Raw genomic sequence first — 22909 nt, 5'->3', positions numbered from 1 at the left:
TTCGTAAAATAAAATAAAACGTCGACCGCCACTTGATGTTGTGATTGGAAGAGATCCGACCGTTAGATCAAAATGAAATTTTAGTATGTTGATCTAGAAGTGAAATGTGAATTACTAGTGGGGTACGTAGGCAGTCTAACAATGAGGTTAAATGCAGCCATAATAAAATACCAAAGATTTTTCTTTTAGTGAAATTTTGGCTAAGAAAATAATTTTGGGCCTATCTTAGTAATTAGCTTCCAAATTAGAAATTTCGGGTCATTACACAAGCAAAATGAGAGCAACAACCCAAGATACAATGGGAAACCCACACAAGCTTAGGCCCGAATGCCACATAAAACAAAAGAATCAAAAACCTAATCTCCACCAGCAAACACCACATCATAGCCGCTGTCACATCCTCTGAGGAAGCTGAACTCCGAACCAAGAAAGACACCAGATCCAAGTTCCCTTCACGAACCCCTGCAAATATATACAAACAAAGTAACATATGGGAAGAAGGTTCGCCACCGCCGTCATATCCTCGGAGGAAGCTGAACTCCGAACCGAGAAAGACACTAGATCCAAGTCCCATTCACGAACTCCTACAAATATATACAAACAAAGTAACACATGGGAAGAAGGTGAGCCTGAGGGTATGTAAAATACCCAACGCTTAACCTCGATGAGAATCCGACATGCTGATTGGGGGAGGGGAAGTGAGGGAGGGAAGTGGATCTGATATCTAATTTCTGAACAATGCCCACCAATCAGAGCACATGGTGGGATAAGGATGCAATATCACAGCTAGGGAGGAGGGGAAAGGAAATTAAAAGATAGAAATCAGTAAAGCTATGCAAAAAGCGCCAAATAAGGGGCATGAAGCCCAAGATAGTTGAGACTCAACTCAAGGAAAACTGAGATTAAACTCAGGAGAGAACTGAGAATTAAAAAGGAATGGAGAAAACTGGAAAAAGAAAGGTGAAAGAAGAGGAGAGGGAAGCAGAGAGGGTGAAGGAGAGATGAGAATGGAGGAAAATAGGGAGCGAGCAAATGAGAGAAAACCTGAGAAAACTCTGGAGGAAACATAGAAGAGAGAAAAGAGATGAACAGAAGAAATGAAGGAAGGGTGGATGCCTCCGACACCCAAATCAAAGGCTAGGGTCGGTGGTAGAAGAAATTTGAATTGTCTTTAAGAGAGAGAAAAATGGAGACTTTTGTATAACTTTTCCACTCAAATTGCAAAAACAAGTCTATCATTTCAGTCCTCCAAAGCCAGTGAGTTCCCAAAATGCCTCGTGCTATAGGGAGAGGAGCATGTACATATAAGGCACATCACCCCCTCTCCGTTGGTCAATGTGGGATGTTACACAGTCCTTATATGTTAGTACATATACCAATTATCCGGTGAGAATCCGACATGCTGATTGGGGGAGGGGAAGTGAGGGAGGGAAGTGGATCTGATATCTAATTTCTGAACAATGCCCACCAATCAGAGCACATGGTGGGATAAGGATGCAATATCACAGCTAGGGAGGAGGGGAAAGGAAATTAAAAGATAGAAATCAGTAAAGCTATGCAAAAAGCGCCAAATAAGGGGCATGAAGCCCAAGATAGTTGAGACTCGACTCAAGGAAAACTGAGATTAAACTCAGGAGAGAACTGAGAATTAAAAAGGAATGGAGAAAACTGGAAAAAGAAAGGTGAAAGAAGAGGATAGGGAAGCAGAGAGGGTGAAGGAGAGATGAGAAGGGAGGAAAATAGGGAGCGAGCAAATGAGAGAAAACCTAAGAAAACTCTGGAGGAAACATAGAAGAGAGAAAAGAGATGAACAGAAGAAAGGAAGGAAGGGTGGATGCCTCCGACACCCAAGTCAAAGGCTAGGGTCGGTGGTAGAAGAAATTTGAATTGTCTTTAAGAGAGAGAAAAATGGAGACTTTTGTATAACTTTTCCACTCAAATTGCAAAAACAAGTCTATCATTTCAGTCCTCCGAAGCCAGTGAGTTCCCCAAATGTCTCGTGCTATAGGGAGGGGAGCATGTACATATAAGGCACATCACCCCCTCTCCGTTGGTCGATGTGGGATGTTACACAATCCTTATATGTTAGTACATATACCAATTATCCAGTGAGTCCCTATACTTTAGGGACTCACTTTCCGATTCATTTTATCATTGTATTTGTTTTATACTCATTTAATGTGGTGGTTGTCCCTATTTAGGAACTCCACTAGAGATGCTCTAAATTTAAAAAATAAAAAATAATAATAAAATAAATAGGACTTTTAACGAAACACTCCCAGTACTGTTCACTTTTAATGAAAAACCACATTTTTACCTTTTTCTGGTACTATTCACTACACTTTTATTTGTTATTTTTCATTAAAACTAAATTTTTTTTAAACTTTTCGTTAGTTTTCCTTTAAAAAAAATGGTTTGCCTCCTTCCAAACACATAAACCAAACAGCCGCCAGCAAAAGATAATATGATAAAAATTATAAAATTTTATTCAACATTCCCTATGCATGGCTTTGTTATTTTCTACAAACAATTTTATTTGTTTAATCTGAATTTCAGCATCATACGCCACATAATTATGCCACAATTACACTGAATTTGTTTTCATTTAAGTCTCTCTCTCTCTCTCTCTCTCTCACGGATCAAAGACTTTGAATGCTTGTGTGGTCTAAATTAAAGATTCTCAATCATCAACAGTACCGTTAATATACACAAAGGGTAGTGGTAGTGGTAGTGGACTTGAAGAGTCAAAGTCTTTGCCACAAGTCTTTATGATTGGTGGGCCGTTTGCTTGTATACTTCCAAACAAGTAGAGGTTGTATTATTAACTTGTATGTTAAATGCTTGGTAGAAAAGTCTCACCACTAGGAAGCTACAGACAACCCGTCAAATGGTCTCACGCGAAATGATGATCGACTTCTGTTGAGTTTAACAAGAAAATTCTCTTGTCCGGAAATTGCAATGGAGCATATTCCAGCCAAATCGGGGATATGAAACTGTTTTTGTAAGCACTTTTGTTGGCAAGTGCTTTTATTAAAAATACACAAGTTTTTACTAAAATCAGTGTGTTTCTAGGAAAAAGGCTTGGGATTGTTTTTTGGAGAAGCACTTAGCACGTGCTTTTTTAGAAAACGCTTCTATCTAGAAGCACTTTTAAGTTTCTTCAGCAATTGTGCAGTCGTAAGTGCATTTGTTTGTAGAAATAGTTCTGCAATATAATGCAATGGCAGGCACTGCAAGTGATTCAGCATTCAATTGGGTTCAAACACAATAGATAAGAAATAACCTACTCATATCATGGTCAGGCTTACCCATAGCCTTTATGTCTAGCTAGATTACTCTAATGTTGCTCATCATCTCCCATTCGGATCGTTGATATCTGAGAAGATCGTCTCAGATATGCACTAAACGGATTCATTCGTAGCGCAACCTGGCAGGCTAGCAAAGGCATCCTCGTTGTTCCCTTCACCGCAATTGTGATGTAGTTGCAAGGTTATATTCATATATAATTAAGTGCAAAGTCATAGTTGACATTTGATATAGCTCTAAATGTGGGATCCTCACCACATAAGATACAAAAATTATATTTGTCTCTAAATTTGACTAGGCTCCTTCCAATTTACTAGAGTTAAAAAGTTAAAAGTCAAATTTGATTTCATATGCATTGTATATAAAATAACTTGCACCACCACATTTAGAGTCAAATATGACTTCATAACTTTTAACCTTTAAGTTTTAGATGGGAGATACAATCTAGTGGTATTCATCTTCAGTTGACTCTTGTGGATGACAAGTTTTGTACTAAATCCTTTACTGATCTTAGGTTAAATAAGTTGTTACATAAAAAAAGACTAACTCTATGGGTCAACTTTCAACTAAGAATATATGACATAAGTAAAAATACTAGAGTGTAATATCTCGTCCTAATTTTCGTAACATCAAGTGTATTTCAATATTTATATCCTACCAGAGAAATAAGGACAGGACCAGGTCAACCAGATCCCATGCCAAATCAACCGATTGTAGCTCAACAACCAAACACTATTCTGTTACTTTCGTCTTAATTTTCGTAACGTCAAGTATAAAGGTCGTACCCAGTGCACAAGGCTCCCGCTTACGCAGGGTCTGGGAGAGGTGAATGTCGGCTAGCCTTACCCCCATTTATGGAGAGGCTGCTCCCAAGTCTCGAACCCGAGACCTACCGCTCATGGGCGAAGGCACTTGCCATCGCACCAAGTGCGACCTCTTCGTAGCGTCAAGTATATTTCAATATTTTCACAATTCGTCTTTTGTGGTCATATTTTGTAAACCACTAGGACCCACCTTATTCCCATGCTTCTTCTTCCTTCACCTTGACATCCCTCTCCCCTTTTCTTTTTATGTAAACTCTCTCTCTCTCTTTCTCTTTCTTTCTCTCTCTCTCTCCAAACTCTCCCTTCTCTCATTTCTCTCACCTCTCTCATCTTTCTTTCTCTATAAATAAACAACAACAACAACACTCCCACCACCACCCAAACCAAGTGCACCACGAGCTTCCTCATTCTCACGAGCCTAGAACACCCAAACTCACCTCAAACTTCCTTCCGAGTCGTCGGGATCGAAACCCAAGTCAAGCCTCAACCTTCAAGGCCATTTTCTGGGCAAATCACTGTGAGTTAGGCGTTGCAAAAGGTACCATTCTCTTTGTCTCATCGAGAAGTATGATTTTTATTTTTGAATCATTGGATTTCGTTGAGTATTGAATAAGTTCTAAACGTTTAAATTTTACCCAATTTCTAGTGAGTTTCCCCAGCTTTCTCGTGGACCAGTCACCTTTCAAACCATTTTTTCGGCCATTTGTGGCAACCATTGGGCTTCCAAATAGGAATAATCTTGTTCTACACTTTCCTAACTTCGTTTTGATATATTATAGGTTGAATTTGGTTAAGAAACGGAGAAGTTACGAGACTTTGAAAATTGCCCAAATTTCCAGCAAAAAACCTAGTTTTCGGTGGGGTTTCCGGAGACCTGGTTGACTTGACCCGTTGACCGTTGACCCAACCCGTTTAGGTAGGTTTGCTTATTAAATCCTCTTCAGTTAATAACAAGGCTTTGCCCAACTTTGCATTTATGTTAGGAATATGATACCAATATTCCAGCAGAGGTTGCGTGTCCAGCTGATCCTTAAGAGTAGTTCCACCAGGGAACTGATAGGCTAACACCTATCCAAAAAATGGCCCGGCACCCAGGCTTTGCAGTCCAGCCCTGCGGATAGGCTAGCACCCAGCCTAAGCCAAATAAGAGACCGGCCCATAATTAACAGACCCATGGGACGGCCTACATGACGCAGGCTAACGTCAGTCACTTTTTTTTTCTTTTCTTTTTTTTTGCGCCAGAGAGGGAGTTGTTGTGGAGGCTGAGGAGCGGAGCTGGTCGAGGTAGGAGAGGGTGTTGGGAGGGAAGGAGCCATGGAGGGAAAAGGCAAATCGCCTGAAAGTGATGGCCCGAGTTCGTCGAAAAATCTGAAAAAAAAATGCACCGCCATCATGTTTGCATCAACGCAAAGGTTTCAACATGATTTATAAGTTAGAAACGATAAGAATAGGATTGAGAACTTACCCAGGTGAAATGCAAGAGATTTCACCAAGAATTGGACCTTGAACTCGTCGGAGTTTGTCCGTTTTCCTTTGTCGGAATCACATGCAGGGAATTAAGCCCTCAAATTAACCACAAAACTTGCAACATAACAGGATTTAAAGCTCAAGAACACAATATAGTGATAGAAACATCACCTGGGTTAGAGATTGAGAGCTCAAGCTCTCGACTTCAATGGTAGAACCTTGCACCATGCACTTATGTCGCATGCAAGGCCATGGTTGGGTTCCTTGAGCTCCAGGGATTACAAAAATAATATTTTGTGTTTGATTTGTTGAAGGTTTTGAAGAGGAAGGAGAAGGAGAGCTCATGGGAGTGAGCTGGAAAAGAGAGACAGAGAGACAGAGAGACAGAGAGAAAATAGATAGAGAGAGGGAAAGAGAGAGAGAGAGAGGAGAGAGAGAGAGAAAGAAAGAAAAGAGAAAGAACCGGTCAAATGAGAGGAAAAATATCATTATTTTAAAGGTCCAATTGGAGATGCATTTTATTTAATCATATTTTAAAAAAAGGGGTAGGCTTTTTTTGTTAGGGGTGGAGGTGCATTTGACCTATTAATGTTCATTGGAATCTATCATTATTCGCTGAGTGGATTAAATAGGCTGGGTACTGGCGCATTTTTTTAAGGGCAGAATTGCTCTAATATTATTCTAGGAAAAGCAGCCCATGCACGTCTTCATTTCTAAGTAGCTTCCCACTTTCCCCCATTTTCTTCTTATTAGTTTGCCAATGCAAGCCTTTGTTTTATGGGAACTTTAACGAAAAGCTCCCGGTACTGTTCACTTTAACGAAAAACCACATTTTTACACAAAAAGTCAATCCTGGTACTATTCACTTTACCCTTTATTTTGTCCTTATCATTAAAACTCAAAGTTTTTAAGCCATTTTCATTAGTTTTCCTTTGTTTTATTTGCATACTTACTAGACTTTAATAACTAGCTACCTGCAGTTTGTTGGCTTCCATTCCTTCCAATCCGTAAGTAGTAATTAGACTACATTAATTTCATTGCTAAGTTTTTGTTTGTTTAGATACTATATATAATATGCTCCACCGAATCACAGGTCGAATATGGCACAAGGTGTTTCGGAGACCATGGAACAAACGGAACAAGGTGTTTCGGAGACCGAGGAACAAATGGAACAAGGTGTGTCTGCGTCTCCTTGCCAAAAGAACAGCGAAAAAAAAAGTCCTTTCCTATTTCATTATCAAATTAAATAATCGTCTATACTTTTTTCTTAAGAAAATGCTAAGATACTATGTTTTCATGCCACATTTGTGTGTCATCTAGTATTTAAAATATCAATATAAGTGGAAATATCGTATAAAAATTTATTAAAATATTGATATCGGTTGCCTTCAACGAAAATGTTAAAAATTTGCTTAAAAATTAAAATAATACTTTAAAGAATGTCATATCAAACCAAAATACATGTATTAATAATAAAAAATTAATGATTAAAATACTACATAACATGTCCATCTTTTGCGCAGATAAGAGATTCAAGGAGTCCTTATCCCACAAATCTGTTTTTTGTACGGAATCTTCCCACTGATGTACAATTCAATTAATCTTCACATGATACATATAACTTAATTCAAACAAAAACAATATCAACAGAAATATCTATTCCAACACATTTAATTTTTTTTGTCAAACGATATATTTGTTAAATTAGATGTTAGATTATAAAGTTGACTAGGTTCGAACTCACGTCATGGTGCAAGGGCCACACTCATCTCCACATTCGTCTGCAGATGTGCGCGATTTTAATTCCATGTAGAAATATAAATCCTTGAATTAATTTGATACAATGTACAAATCTAACTCCATGAATTAATTTGGCGATTTTGGTTCTAATTTTGTCTCATTTAGTCATTTTTGTTCATTCTGTCAAATAGATGTTAAACTACAGGGTAGTATGGACATTTTATTTTTTACACAACTCTTTGCCTCCAACTTGCCTGCTAAAACAATCTCAATTCCATTTTTGATAACTCTAATTTAAACCCTTGTCTGTCTCTCTTACGGATTGGTGTGGAGCTATAGCTACAACGGTTGACAAAAGCAAATAATGGGTTGTGTTTCAAAACTAATTCAATCCACTCAATGAATCCAACGGCTGCAACTACACCTTTTTTTATATGCATGAAAATAGAGTGAATTAAGACTAAATGAGACAAAAATGACAATTTCAGAGACAAATCGAGATAAAATCAATTTCAAGGGTTAAAGTAAGATTAAATGGTAGTTTCGCGGGCGCCGCCCGCGGGGGCGGGGGGGGGGGTGGGGTCAATTAATAAGGCAATAATTTATTGTTACAGGGGGGGTGGGGTGGTGGGGTGGTGGGGGGCGGGGTCAAATAATAAGGCAATAATTTATTGTTACATATATGTACTAGCTTTTAGAGATTAGGTGACTCTTCTTTCAATGTCACATCTTCAAAATTGGTATGCTCTACTACTAATGTCGTTTTTTGTATCCATATAACTTTCATTAATAATATCCAAGTATTTTTTTTAATACACCTTTATTAAGGAATAATCTTCCTATACTTATAAAATTGGTTTTGTCATAACATTATTACTTTATAGAGATTTACTGTAAATGACTCTCCTTCCTGCAATCATATTGGGATCACTTTTCCCTAGCACAATCACACACGTAATCAATCATGAGCATTGTATGTCTAATTTTACCATAATTTTCATATATTTGTAACCATATTCATATTCATATTCATGCACATTTAGCATTTTTTTTTAATTGATTGAAGGATTTTTAGCCAAAATGATGCTGGAGATTTGCATAACTCCTCACTTTGGTCTTTAAGATTTGAAATCGATAGAGTTGGTCCTTGAATTTATCCACAAACAATCATTTTGGTCATTGCGTGAAAAATCTCCATAAAATAAGAATAAAATGACAAAAATATCCTCAAATTTTGTCAAATCATTTTGGCCTATTATTTATTAAACTGAGGGTATTTTTTTGTTATTTTGATCCTTATTAAACATAATTTTTCACCGAATAACAAAAATGATTGATGATGGACAATCTCCAAGATCCGCTTCCATTGATTTCAAATCTCATAGACCATTTTGGCTAAAAAGCCTTGTTTGAACATATTTAAACTGTGTATTTAATTAATGGTATGAATGATTTCTTGGTTTTCCTTGTGATTAAATTTCATGCTCTATTTTCCTAACACTTTGGAGTGTTAATCACAATGATCCCATATAATTTTTCTAGTTGTCATATAATTTCATATAACTTCATTAAAAAGTTAAATAACAAGGAACCCATAACATTATCTTCCATCGTTTCTATGATTGAAGTTGAAGTACAAAATAGTTCATGCATCAAACTAAAGAAGTATGGGGAAATTAACAATAACAAAACAAGATTAATTTGACAGGATTTGGATATAGTCAGTGTAAACCTTTCTTTGAGGCTGTGCAAGCTGGTCGTTGGGAAACTGTAAAGGACTTTCCCATCAAACATCCGGAGGCAGTAAGAGTAACACATCCAGCGTCTGGGAAGACAGCTCTTCACATTGCGGTTGAGGCTGGGCATGTGGATATTGTCAAAGAATTGGTGAGGTTGATGGAAGTGAACGACTTGGAAATAAAAGCAACAACAGATCATCGGACAGCTCTTGCTACTGCTGCAATTAAAGGGATTACCAAAATGGCTGAATGCATGGTACCAAAGAACAAAGAATTACTCAGCATTCCCGATGGACACGACATGCTTCCAATTGAGCTAGCTTATTTGTATGGTCATTGGCATATGGCTCAATTTCTCTACTCCAAGACTCCACTTGAAGATTTAATGCCAGACAAAGGACCTCATGGCGCTATAATAATCTGCAATTGTTTTGCATCCAAAGAATTTGGTAAAAAGTTTTTAAATATGAGTAATAACATGCTATTGAGGACTACAAAAATGAAAATTAAGGGTTCGGTTGATAATCATTTCAATTGTTTGGTAAACTACTTTCAATTTTCTAAAAAAAAATAAAAATAAAAACTGAAATTAAATGTTTGAAAACTTAAAAAAATAGCTTTCAGTTTTTATTTTTATTTTTATGAAATCTGAAAGTTAAAAGTATTTATCAAACAAGTTTTTGGTTTTCAAATTAAAATCATGATTACAAAAACTGAAAACGAAATGATCATGTGACTTAAAAAATAAATAGCTTATTCTAGCTACAGTTTACTCTTTTTACCCATAGCTACAAATTACTATAGCAAACTAATTATTTCTGAAAAATTCTTAAACGTTTAAAATAAACAGATATCTCATGGCGTTTAATGAACCATTGCCCAAAATTGGCCTTTACTCGGGGCAGCGGAGACAAGACCCCTTTAGAAATTTTGGCATTGCAGCAGGCTTCTTCATTCCGGCGCGGAGTAGAGCTCAATTTCTAGCAACAATGGATTTATGACAGTTAGTGTACAACATACTTCTCTTTCTATTAATTATTTGCCCTTCACTTTTATGACATATTTTCTTGTCTTGATAGGCATAGACATAAAACCTCCTCCTTGCATTAATCATATTTCTGTAACTGTTCAAGATGACGGAAGGAGTTCAATTTGCTCAGGTTTGCTATCCCCTTCCTCTCCCATCATTAACCAGTTAGGAAGTGTTGCATAAAAGGTACGATCTAATTTGGGTTATCCACTTCGAATTCCCGCTCAACTTTAACAAAGGGAGTACATGATATTTCTCCTTACTTGTACGTAGAAGGTCTCAATTATAACTCACATAGATGACACATTCAACACTTAATTACTATGACCAATCCCTCCCTACCTTGCTAAATTTGGAGAGATTATTAGGAGAGTTTTCTTCATTTGTGGAGATTATTGGGAGGATAAGTGTAGGTTTGGTAATGAGAAATATAAAATGCGTTTGACATGTTATTTTTAAGAATAGACCCATAAAACGAATAACATAAAATACAATATTAGCCTAAATTATGTAAAACATTAAAGTTATTTTTCCTGTGAAGTTTAATAACAAAATAAAAACCACAAACTAAGTATAAAACAAGGTTAGAATTTTAAGAAAGAAAAATCTTGTCCTCCCCCGCTACCACCTTACAATGGTCTTCGCAAATAGCATCCATACCGCCATATCTCCACTACCAAGCATCATTGGCACCAGATCCTACACCTATCCCATCACCACCCCATCACCGGGCCGCCACCGTCACAACCTCCTCCACCATCTCCGCCATCATCAATCCTACTCCCTCATAACCACCATTTCCACCACCATCATTGTTAACCACACCCTCACTCATGTTACCATCATCATTGCCACTATGGATGCAAATTTCGTACAGTTGAAATGACGAAACTCCACATACAAATCAAGAAACATCGTAAATCTAATTGACAAACACCCAAAAAATGAGGGAATGTATCCACCAAAGGGCCTCCGATGCCTGAAGTTATATCAATACCTGAGAAGAGACGATCATAAGCTTCACGAACCTGTGAAAAAAAAAAAGGAAAATAACATTAATGAATTTGAATTAACTACAATTTTCTCTAAGACCCTGCTTCCTATAAATAAGTACTCTACTTAAAAATTCAATTCTCATTGTTAGCTGTTTAACCCATTAAAAAAAAAAAAAAACTTAAATTAAGAAACAGTTGAAAAAATATGATATCAACTACCACATATGCCAGTGATGTTCAAGACCAAAACTTTCAAACATTAAAAACAAAAAAAATGCATTACTACCAAGAAAACTCAATGCATTACTCGCAGGCGTTGGACCCCAGTTTTTCATGCAATGAAGCTCACTTTACCACATTCCCTTCTTGCCTATAACTTTTAAGAGTCCCACAGCTTTTTATGAATTGAAAAATAAAGCTTTTACAGAACATAGTCTAAAGAAAACGCGATGAGCTAAGAACAATATATTGAAAATAGATAAAGAACTTACGTCTCTGTGGAACATCTTCGTCAGCTTTCAACTTCGCTCCACCTGCACACACACATATATATATATATATACAAGCATCAAATCGATGTTCACACTCTTGGCATCTAGTTAGAACAATAATTACACCAAGAAAACTTGACTTTTCAACAACCCAATTGATGTTGTATTGCAATCTATACAACCAGTGACAGATTAAAATAGAAAAACAACAACAACAACAAAAAATCCTAAATCAAATTGAAGCAGTGTAAAATCGAGATTGAAAACGCGAAAATACCCAAAACTCGCGCTATAACCACTGGCTCGACTTCACCGTCAGCTTCGGCCTCATCACACACATCGACGTCACTCCAACCCCGCTCTTCACCGTCCCGCCGCTCCCATGCCTACAAAACACACAAAAGCCGATCAAAATCCTTACGTTTCTTAGATCTGAAATTGAGGAAATTCGGTTACGAATTTGCAGAAACTAACCTGGGGTTTGGAAAGAGGACGGGAAGAGGATTCTGGAGGTATAATTTGACAGTCGTTGGTGACCGGTGGACCGCAACGCCGTTGAAAGAGAAGAGGAAGCGAGGATGCAGGAGGGAGGAGAGATTTCTCCAGGGGGAGAGAGGAGAGAGAGGATTAATAACTTCTTTCTTTTCATAATTTTTTTTTAAAATTGTATTTTACACAACAGGTACTATATTTTTATACAAAAGTAGCATTTGCCTACCTATTTTATATGTATGAACACATTTTTTCTTTAGAAAAATGGTAAGAAGAGACAAGGAGAGAGAGAATGTGAGAGGAGTGGTAGGTTTTTAGGCGGGTTTGGTCCTGAAGTGATTCTGAAAAAAGTTGGGAGCTTTTTTGTGTATGGTAAACATTCAGCTTCAGTTTTTTTTCACAGTTTTGGGTGAAAAAAAGCAAAAAACAAGAAGCTACAAAACCCAGCTTTGAAAAACCAGCTTTTTTTCACATCTGTTTTACCTAAAAGTTTACCAAACACTATAATACTGTTTTTTTTTTTCAAAAGCATTTTTACAAAAAAGTTTACCAAACACTCTACAGCTTTATTTCACAGTCGCTTATTCTTACAGCACAGCAGAAACAGTTTTTTTTCAAAGTACATCAATATCAAACCAGCCCTTTGTTTGACAAAGGGAATTTTATTAATATAGTCTTTTTATCCGCTTTTAGTTGACAAAGAGAATTTTTTTCACATCTATTTTACATAAAAGTTTACCAAACACTATAATACTGTTTTTTTTTCTTTTTCAAAAGCATTTTTACAAAAAAGTTTATCAAACACTCTACAGTTTTATTTCACAGCCGCTTATTCACACAGTACAGCAGAAACAGCTTTTTTTCAAAGTACAACAATACCAAACCAGCCTTTAGTTTGACAAAGAGAATTTTATTAATATAGTCTTTTTATCCGTTTTTAGTTGACAAAAAGAATTTTATTAATATAGTTTTAAATTTACATATTATTTAAATATACTAAACACTAGGGCCATGTTTAGTTGCTTTGTAAAGGCTCAAAAGCCATTTTTTCACACATTTTATAATATTCAACAAATCCTCTTTATAGAGACAACAGTGTTCTGTGATTATGTTCTGTCAAATAAGTTACCAAGCCAATGTATACACGTCGCACTTCTCATAGTTCCCGAGGTCGAGACAATGTACTATCAAGAAATGAGAACTCAGAGTATCTTCAAAATAGATGTTAAATATAGTATGTCAAAATTTTATTGGATGGTTGATGTGGCAAATTGAATATAAGTGTTAAATCATTTTCTTTTCCAATAAATGTGTCAAATATTTATTTTATTATATGGTTGTTAATGGGACTCATGCATTAACAAATTAAATTAAATATATTTGACTCCTTCTTTGTTTGTGTCAAAAAATGCAGCTAAAAAGTAAGAAGTCAAATAACTCACATACCACATCATATATGGCATATCCATTAGAGAACACTTGAATATCTTTTAATCTTATTTGGCATATTTGACATCTCTTTTGGAGATTGTCTTAAATGTGTGAGGTCCAACTACTGTCAAATTTAGTGGTATCTTAGGATAGAGCTTGAGGCATGTTGGTTAAAAAGTCAACAGTCGGTCAAAATGGCAGCTCTAGGGTTATGAAACCCTTCTTGGTCTACAAACATTGGATTTCCATTATGCAAGTTCCATTTGGTCGGTTGTACATCTAACAACATGCTCCATAGGTTTGACCAACTTTTTTTCCATCGCAGCGGGAGGTTTAATGGAACAGCTTGCTTCTCATTCAGAAAAACTAAGGGAAAGGCTTGTTTCGAAAATCGTTGAGATACCTGGTATGCTAGTAACAATTTCATTTGTTGTAAATTGGAATTCAAATCAATTATCTAAAGCAGTTTAAGTCCTAAATATTTGGGTTTTAAATGTTGAACTCAGGAATCAACCGCATATATGAAATGAAGTTTGTCCATGTCCACTCACTTGAATTTTTAAAGTTCATGTGCGAAGAGATAAAGAAAGATTTGGATATGAAACAAGTAAGTTATGGCACTTTGAGATCGGCAATCTTCCAGGCTGTTAGGAAGGGGAATGTGGAGTTTATTACTCATATATGTAAAGCAAATCCTGTACTTCTGTGGTCAAGAGATGACGAGTCAAGAGGCATATTTGACGTTGCGATCCAATGTCGTCAAGAAAAGATTTATAACCTTATATATGGGATCTCTTCGAAAGAGGTGATACATGGTGGTGACAAGAATAATAATAACAAGCTACACATGGCTGGGTTGTTGTCCCCATCTGCACAAGCACAACTTAATCGTATTCCAGGGGCAGCATTGCAAATGCAGCGTGAACTACAATGGTACAAGGTTAGGATTTCTCACTCGACATAATTCTTGATTACTCTGCCTATATAAACTGAAAGAATCAAATTAAGTGTTCGGGAGGTTCTGGATTTGTTTTCCCTTTTTGTAATAATCATCCAAATCTAGCATCAACTATTAGGTACTGGGGGAGGAAGGGAAGAATTGGACTCGACACTTCGGAAAAATGCTCTTAACTAACTGAATTATAAGTCCCCTTGTCTGCTTACTAGGTGTCAATCTTAGTTTGTTTTCCTAAAAAGTTTCTTGCATTAAAGATTCTGCATTTTGAAAGAGTTAGTTATTTACTTTTTGGATCTATTGAAAGCAGATGTTCAACCTAACCCAAATTGTAAAATTAACACAACCTATTGAACATCATGACCAATTGTAGGTGCTCTCATATGTCAGTACAAATGTTAAAAGTAACACAACCTAACACAAGTTACAAATCTTAGAATGTAAAAAGTAGGTGGTTAATCCTAATATAATAAAGATTATAGAAAATTATATATTATGCTCTCATATGTCAGTTCTTGTTGTTCAATGCAATGCAGGAAGTAGAGACTATTGTACCTCCCAACTTTCGTGAGTATAGGAACAAAGGTAAACATTTGACACCAAGGGAACTATTTACAAAGACTCACAGTAGATTGCTAAAGGAGGGAGAAAAATGGATGAAAGAGACGGCAACTTCTTACATTATTGTAGGTGCTCTTATATTTACCATCATGTTTGCTGCAGTAATCACAATTCCTGGAGGAAATGGAGATACCGGCTTTCCCGCATTCATCGATGAAAAATTGTTTATGTTATTTATAATGTCAGATGCTATATCACTATTTTCTTCCACGACTGCAACGTTGACGTTTCTCGGAATTCTCACGTCACGTTTTGCAGAAGATGATTTCCTGAAATCCTTACCAACAAAAATCATAATTGGTCTTGCCACTCTCTTTTTGGCTATTGCAACCATGATGATTGCGTTTTCCGCTGCCTTTCTAATTATAGTTCGTGGACACTCCTGGATTGTGATTCCGACCATACTTCTTTCAAGTGTTCCAGTCACTTTATTTGTTTGGATGCAATTCCCCCTTCTAGTTAGAATTACCGCTTCTACGTACGGAAGAGGAATATTCAATAGGAATGTGGAACGCTGGTTGTAAGGTATTTCATTATTTTATATTTCTTATTGTATCTGTTTATGTGGGATCCTAAAATTAGAGGTGTAACTGATTCGATGGATTATATATTAAGGAATAAATTTGTGGTATATTTGGAACCTCTCACTTACAAATGAAGAGAAACACCACTAGACGTATTAGTAAATGACATCTTGTTTTTGTGTATTGACTGATTCGTTTTTATTGTATGATGAATGATTTGATTGTAGTTACTACATTACAAGTTCGAATAAGAAGCACACAAGGCACCCAACAGGATGCGCACATGAACTAATCATTCAGATTATCCCATCATCTTTAAGACAATAGACCAGTTCACTAATGAAACCAATAAAGAAAGGAAACGAAAAGCCATAAGTAAATTTAAACTGTAGCAAAAGCTATTTCATTATCTTCATGGCCAGTTCACAAACTGAGAATCCAGATTAAGTAGTTTTACGTCTAAGCACTATGATGTTGAACATAGATCTATCAATCACAGTAAGAACTGAAAGTTTTTTTCAACCTGATGCACCCGACGATAGATCTTGTCCCAACCTCTAATGTCAGACAGTAGAGGTTTAACCATATAACGCACGCCATGGCTCCCGATCGTCTTTTGATTTTCTTGTTGGATTCCATGTGATCTTGTCTCTTGAAAAGGAAAGGTTCAAAGTGCTTGCTAAAAGTTCTCCAATCTCATAAAGTATCTGAAAAAGAATCCACCTAGAGTTAGACAATATACGAACACTCGGGAAACAGACAGATTCATAGAGAACTATAAGGAAGAGAAAGAAACAAGGCTAAACGACTTATTTTCAGCAGTGGAACATGGAGAAACTGAGCATACACTATTTTTCCCACTCATCTCTCAAGCAAATCGTAGAAATACAAATCACATGGCCTCCAAACCCAACTCGAATTCAATCATATGTCACAAAAATTCTAGGTAAACTGAATGTTGACAGTTGCATTAGATAAAGTAATAAAAAAGACTGTATACCTGAAACTCTTCTTTATCATAAACGTGTTGACCTCTTTGCCCAATAAGAACATATACTGGCAACTTCAAAACACGGACCAACTGAAGAAAGCAAGCCAAAGGTTCATGATGAATCTGCAAGGATGGCTGTGGCTTCTGGGTTTTGGTTGCCATAGCCTTGCTTATGGCTGTTTCTGAACCAATCTCTATACCATAAAGTGAACATTTGCTTTCAAATTTTGTTGCAGATTTACTTTCCCCCTTTAGCTTGGATGACTCTAGGAAAAACGGGGCAACGACTGTGGGAACTGAGGATGAATTCTGCCCTGCTAATTGTGCTAGAACTTCACTAATAGCGCAGGCTAGTATTGGCGGTTCATGGTATTCCATAAGCAGCACAGACACCTGAAAAAGACAAAATTGAAGAGAAATTTTTTTAAAGTTCCCCTAATCTGTTATCTTCAAGATATGTTAGAAGATAAATAAAATAGTTATTCACTCTGTCCTAGTAACTCAAGCTGTTGGAAATAGTAATAAACCGACAAACTCAACACAAATCAAAGCTGTTGGCTCACATCCTAACAACTAAAGCATTTCAGAGCAGTGTAGATGGATAAACTTTATGAAAAACAGAAAACTGCATAAAAAAATAATGTGGAACCTTCCACTGTTATCGTCACAGCATGAGTTCTGAAACACAAAGGAACAAAACTTTTACAAAGTAATTTAATGGGTTTCTACCACTATGGGCATAGAAACCAAATCTACAAGCATTCTTCGAAAAACGCCTGCAACCAGGTCCCTTTAGACCTCACAGATCACTCACAATTCCATAACACCGAGTCGATTTTAAACCCCACATGGTTTTGAAAAACCAGCATCGTTTTCAATTTCAATCACACACAATCTAAACCCCAAATTGTCACAAATTTCACTTTCACCATAAAAACTAGTACACATTTCATTACAAAATACACGACCCATTTCTCAACACCCAAATCCCACATAGAATCTAATCTATACGAGACAGAATCTATACGAATACAATCCCGCTTCTGGGTCCTAAACAATTCCATGAGAGAGAGAGAGGAAGAGAGAGAAGGGGAACCTCATATTGGCCCTGGGGATCGAGGAAGTGGCGAAGGATTCCAGAAGCTTTGCAATTTTGGATTCCATAGCGCTCCAATGAAAGCTCGAAACTTTCTTCTCTGCAACAAATTGGCGCACCGAAATCAATCGATATAATATGAATTTGATCTCAAACTTAAAAGGGTTATTTTTTTTTTTTTGGCGAACCTTAAAAGGGTTATTAGGAAGAGATCTTACACAGTAGAATTGCTTGGATTTGGGCGGAAAGCAGCTGAAATGGCTTCGCCGAAGCCCTCTGAGTCTCTCAGCAGAAACACTACCTTCGAACCAACCTTCATTTTCTTTCTGCTCTATCTTCTAACCAATGTCCGGAGGTGCGCGCACTTGCAATTTCTAGGAGATCGAGTGCCGCTTTTTTTTTTTTTTTTTTTTTTTTTTTCTGTATTTTATTATTTATTATTATTATTATTATTATTTTTGTGTAGTTTAAATAAGCGGATGAGGTGTTTGGCTAAGCAACACAATGGGCAGCTTAATTTGGTATCGAATTCGCCATCATGATATTCAAACTTAAGAACTCTCACTTCCAAGTGAAAATGAATACCATAAGATCGTAGTACTAAGTAGCTAAATCAATGGCATTTATTTTTTCTTCTTTATGGGGTAAGGTTTATGGCTTGCTTTGATTATTCATTTCCCATTCAAAACTAAAAATTTGTCACTTAATCCTTGAAAGTCACAGAAGTAACTTAATTAGATTGTAGATAGAGTAGACGAAAGAAGACCAATTGAGATAGAATTCAACTTTTAAGGAGTTAAGTGACGACTTTTCAATTTTAGAAAGTACAGTACGATTCGAATCTTGTTTTAGGTGACAAATGAGTAGAATAGACCAATTTCTCTAACAAATCAACTGTAGAATTAAGGGAACTTTAACGAAAAGCTCCCGGTACTGTTCACTTTAACGAAAAACCACATTTTTACACTAAAAAGTCAATCATGGTACTATTCACTTTACCCTTTATTTTGTCCTTATCATTAAAACTCAAAGTTTTCAAGCCCTTTTCATTAGTTTTCCTTAGAATTAATGGCACGCCGCATGATATATGCTTGATACTTGAATATTGGCTTGAGAAAATTTCTCTATCTTTTCTTATTCTAAAAAATTAATGGCACATCACGTTTGACCTGATAAATATATTTCGGCCAACCTAGCTTCCTCTGTCCATCAGAGCCAACAAAGAGTACTTCGCGGTGGTGCAGTGATGAGATATGAAAGTATAGTGCGGTTCAATACGCGTTTTACGATCATACATGCATATTTTTTATTTTTTCATACAATCTCAATGAGTAGTTAAATTATGCCTTTTTTCCCAAAATGTGAAAGTATATATTGTACACTTTTTCAATGCAACATACAAACTTCACATATTATTTATTGATAAAATGAAAATAAGTCAGATTAGGAAATATTCAAATTTAATATAATGGCTGATGTTTTGGAGAAAAACTTGTGTGAGACTTATATTGTCACTGGATTTTGCTAAGTGACACTACAATCCAATCAAAACTCACCGCATGACAATTCTACAATATAAAACTTTTATTACTTTTTTATATTTAAAGCTCTCATAATTATTTTTTCTATTAATTAATACACACCATGAGATTAATCTAATGTTTTTTTTCCCACTCGTGTCTTCCTTTCCTTTCTTCATAAGAATATGATAAAAAAAAATTAAGCCATTAAAATTTTCTTCCCAAGTCCTTTCAATTGCTGGGAAAAGGAAAATGGAGATGGAAGTTTGTTCCTTTTTCCTTTGTTGTGTAATATTTTTCAAAATCTATTTTTCCTTTTTTACTTTTCACCGACCTGAATGTATATATAAAAATATAGTTTTCTTCAGGTATGTGATTCTAACTCACCTTGTATCATCAACAGTCGGTTTTGGTCACTGGGTTTCCAACATTTGCAATCTTAATCACTTTAGTAAGTTTTGTGTTTAAAATATCAAAATGTTCATTATTATTTATAATATTGTTAAAAGTATATAATTAAATTTTAAATGAACGAACAACTCTTGTAAAAATACAGCTTTTGTAAAATATGAAATATGTGTTGGATATTTTTTTCCATTTCATGATAGTGGGAGAAGATGACTTAATTGTTTTTTTCCATATTCATATGAAGACAGGAAAGACAAAGAGTGGGGAAGAAGACAGTAGAGAAAATTTGGGAAGAAAAAAGAGGGAGAGGAGAAGAGGAAAAAAAAATCACTAAATTATTCTCGTGGTGTATATTAATTAGTAAGAAAAAAATTATAAGAGCTTTAAATATAAAAAATAAAAGATTATACTTAGACTTACCATGTGGTGAATTTTGATTGGATTGTAGTGCCACTTAGTAAAATCCAATGGCAAGTCAAGCCCTACACAAGTTTTTCTCGATGTTTTGACATACATCTCTTAAAAGTTAAGACAGATGAGGTTTTGTTGAAATTGGAAGCAGCTTAGCTAGTCTGAATCCCAGGTGGTTTCAAAATTTGGATGAAGTTTTTGCTAAAATTTCATATATGTAACCCTAATTTGCTAGAATCTCTTGACCATTGATCTTCTTGAACTTTTTCCACTTCAACCAATTTAACACCAGTGAATAAGAAAATCAAAAGTAATTTTGCATGATTTGCCTTGGATTAATCTATCGAAACAAGTGTAAAATGAATCAATTCATCCACCCATTTTTCATGGTTTTGGCTACAATTAAACTCTGGAACATAGTTCAGTGTCGTAACGTTTGATACTTGAATATTAATTCAAAGCATTTTCTTTTCACTTTCTTATCCTGAAAATTAACAGTAATATCGGTCCTTAAACCCTAGCCATATCCACATTACACCAACACCCCTTTAATTTTCCACACACAGAAAATAAAAATGGCAAGAATTTAATAATAAATCCACTTGAAAAATTGCAAGAATAAGTAGATCATGGAATAGCATTTCTAGACCTTAATTTTCTTAATTTCCTGCATATATAATACGAATACAATTTTACATTATTATATATGCCTCCCACCATTCATCATCCTCCAAATACCTTCCCTACCAAAGGCTACCCACTATCCTATAACAGCACTAAACGGGTGACACCAACAGTTAAAAAAGTTCAATTTACAAATTATCAAATGAATATTAGAGTAACCTTATATATGAAGTAATGCTACGACCATAATTTACAATTTTACAACCATTTTCTGTTTTTTTTTTCCTTTTTCTATGAGTTAGTTTCCCTCACTCAATCTTATATGCATGAAGAAACAGGCAGAAGTCAGAAGATGTTGAGTTACTAGTCTGAGTTGAATAATAAGGACTGCTATGATCACTGTCTATGCCGCCGTTGCCATCTCTGTCGTGATCGCTCTCTGATTCCGGCGGCCCTGGCTTGAAAATAAACAGCCCGTGCCCAGTCCCGGGGCTGCTGAAAAGCCAATCGTGCACGTCCCAGAAAACTTGAACCGGTTGCATGTTCACCATTACGGTCTGATTCCCTCTGAATTTCCACTGCAGATTCTTGACATGAATCAACACAAACCCATCTATGCTGATCCACATTTCGGGGTCTATGGAGCCCGATGTTGAGCTCTCCACGACAATGTCATGCTCTTTTATATTCTCATCAAACTTCACTCTTGTGGCAAAACTTTTCTTGGCAAACACGTTTTCTTTTTTGTGGTATAAAAGTGCCTCCACAAGGGCTGGTCTGGATTTTGTTCTCTTGTATGCCTTTTTCTTCATGTCTCCCAATAACAACACAATCTCCTCATCGCAAACAAGAGCAACATAAAAGTTAGAACAAGGTTCTGGGCCGCCGCCAAATTTTGCAGAATGAAGATCCCAACAAACCTCCCCTTGATTCCCTTCGACCTCGAATGACTTATACCCTTTTTTGCTCCAAAAATTCCATGGCTTTAGGTCGATTTTGCACGTATAATGAAAACCGCCGTCTAAGCTATCAATCCGAATGCTGAGGGAATGGTTCATGAGGTTCTTACACCATATGATCGTCACCTTCCGCCAACATGTCGCAATATTTGCAAGGTAGACGCAAGTCACCGTGTTTTGTGCGGTTTTTGTTGTCACAGGGTCTTCTTGATCTTCTCTGCAAATGGTGGAGGCTCATGTAACGATTGACCTCGTAGTGATCGACTCAAAGACTGCATCTTTGCAAATGTAGATGCTTTCTCGAAACAATAATGCTAGAGTCGTGAAATTTGTTCACCAAAACCGATGTATACTTCTGATAGGAGTTGATGATCAGGAAAAATTATAATAATATCGCGGATTGAATAAACATGCGGATTGAGGATGAGAAAGAGATGTGTAATGTTTAAGGTTTGATCGGTAGCAATTTAATAATCAAATATTTATTGCCACCTCCATTTTCATGTGCTACACCAACAAATATGTAAAATTGTTGGGTTAGCAATCATTGAATAGGTTAGGTAAAAAGTTTCACATTGATTTTTTTTTTTTTTCAATTGTGGATCTTGAAGTCTAATGCTAATGAGAATGAAAAGGGATTGGATATTTGGAACTTACAACTTAACCTCTTGGGATCTTTGGGATTCTTGGTGCCCTTGGATATGGCCTATTGACATGGATGGAGATTGATGAGAAACTGGTTTGACAGAGAGAAGAGAGAGAGAGGGGTTGGTGAAGAGAGAGACGAGGAAGATCAAATACAGAAAATAAAACCAAATAAACAAAGCGCTCTTTTTCACAGACGAAATGTACCTTGTTGAACACTTGCTCCCTCTGTGAATGCACAAGTCCACCAGCAAAGAATGCGCATCCAAGCACGAGCAACATGTTCGATAGGATTGAGCCTAAGGATTGTTGAACAACACGAATCATGCCTCTTTTCAGAGCGTAAATTGATATTATCAATTCTGTTGCGTTTCCAAAGGTGGCATTCAGAACACCTCCAACTGCAGAATTAACTCATAATTGGACTTATGGATAACATTTTTGGATCAACAAATGAATACTAATTGTAAAGTTAGTGCGACCGCTTTCAAAATTTAGGGTTAAATGTGAAAGGAAACATGTGATGCAGGTGAAGTACTGGCTGGATGAAGATAATTTTAGAGTGCTCAAACCAAACTTACAAGCTTTATGAAGATTTATGGAATCTGGCATTGATCAGTGACTCAAACTTGAAGCTTTA

At 36.2% G+C, this 22909-nt stretch overlaps 2 protein-coding genes, 1 long non-coding RNA gene and 1 pseudogene across 4 annotated transcripts; 1 reads left to right on the top strand and 3 right to left on the bottom strand.

The window, feature by feature from the left end:
- Nucleotides 1-4405: 4405 nt before the first annotated feature.
- Nucleotides 4406-15738, top strand: LOC126609718 (uncharacterized; annotated as a pseudogene).
- LOC126609739 (uncharacterized) lies at nucleotides 10577-12258 on the bottom strand. Its single transcript, XR_007618242.1, has 4 exons — nucleotides 12067-12258; nucleotides 11870-11978; nucleotides 11593-11634; nucleotides 10577-11134 (listed from the first exon to the last, which is right to left on the bottom strand). It is a non-coding gene; the product is annotated as an uncharacterized LOC126609739 (long non-coding RNA).
- Nucleotides 15739-15991: 253 nt separating the features above from the next.
- LOC126609733 (uncharacterized) lies at nucleotides 15992-18087 on the bottom strand. The gene is made up of 4 exons (XM_050277664.1): nucleotides 17921-18087; nucleotides 17703-17802; nucleotides 16616-16999; nucleotides 15992-16322 (listed from the first exon to the last, which is right to left on the bottom strand). Exons 1-4 carry the CDS (start codon nucleotides 18019-18021, stop codon nucleotides 16194-16196), a joined length of 714 nt encoding a protein of 237 aa, XP_050133621.1. The 5' UTR covers nucleotides 18022-18087; the 3' UTR covers nucleotides 15992-16193.
- Nucleotides 18088-20676: 2589 nt separating this feature from the next.
- Nucleotides 20677-22618, bottom strand: LOC126609728 (uncharacterized). Of its 2 annotated transcripts, none has more exons than XM_050277654.1 (3): nucleotides 22477-22618; nucleotides 22282-22360; nucleotides 20677-21841 (listed from the first exon to the last, which is right to left on the bottom strand). In XM_050277654.1, exons 1-3 carry the CDS (start codon nucleotides 22532-22534, stop codon nucleotides 20974-20976), a joined length of 1005 nt encoding a protein of 334 aa, XP_050133611.1. In that variant the 5' UTR covers nucleotides 22535-22618; the 3' UTR covers nucleotides 20677-20973. The 2 variants fall into 2 exon arrangements, with proteins under 2 accessions (XP_050133611.1, XP_050133612.1); XM_050277655.1 differs by having other exon boundaries at nucleotides 22282-22330; nucleotides 22477-22613.
- Nucleotides 22619-22909: the final 291 nt, after the last annotated feature.

The sequence above is a fragment of the Malus sylvestris genome, chromosome 17, assembly GCF_916048215.2.
Source record: "Malus sylvestris chromosome 17, drMalSylv7.2, whole genome shotgun sequence".
Classification (NCBI taxonomy): domain Eukaryota; kingdom Viridiplantae; phylum Streptophyta; class Magnoliopsida; order Rosales; family Rosaceae; genus Malus; species Malus sylvestris.
The sequence above is the reverse complement of the archived record's forward strand: the minus strand, read 5'-3'. Positions and strand labels throughout refer to the sequence as shown.

Excerpts from the sequence above, each read along its gene's own strand:
- LOC126609728 (XM_050277654.1), bottom strand. The coding sequence starts at position 22,534 with ATGCGCATTCTTTGCTGGTGGACTTGTGCATTCACAGAGGGAGCAAGT. Across the intron at positions 22,361-22,476 it reads GGGAGCAAGTGTTCAACAAG|TTTCTCATCAATCTCCATCC; the intron begins GTACATTTCGTC and ends CTGTCAAACCAG. Across the intron at positions 21,842-22,281 it reads AGATCCCAAGAGGTTAAGTT|AGAAGATCAAGAAGACCCTG; the intron begins GTAAGTTCCAAA and ends CACCATTTGCAG.
- LOC126609733 (XM_050277664.1), bottom strand. The coding sequence starts at position 18,021 with ATGAAGGTTGGTTCGAAGGTAGTGTTTCTGCTGAGAGACTCAGAGGGC. Across the intron at positions 17,803-17,920 it reads AATCCAAGCAATTCTACTGT|AGAAGAAAGTTTCGAGCTTT; the intron begins GTAAGATCTCTT and ends AATTTGTTGCAG. Across the intron at positions 17,000-17,702 it reads ATCCCCAGGGCCAATATGAG|GTGTCTGTGCTGCTTATGGA; the intron begins GTTCCCCTTCTC and ends TGTCTTTTTCAG.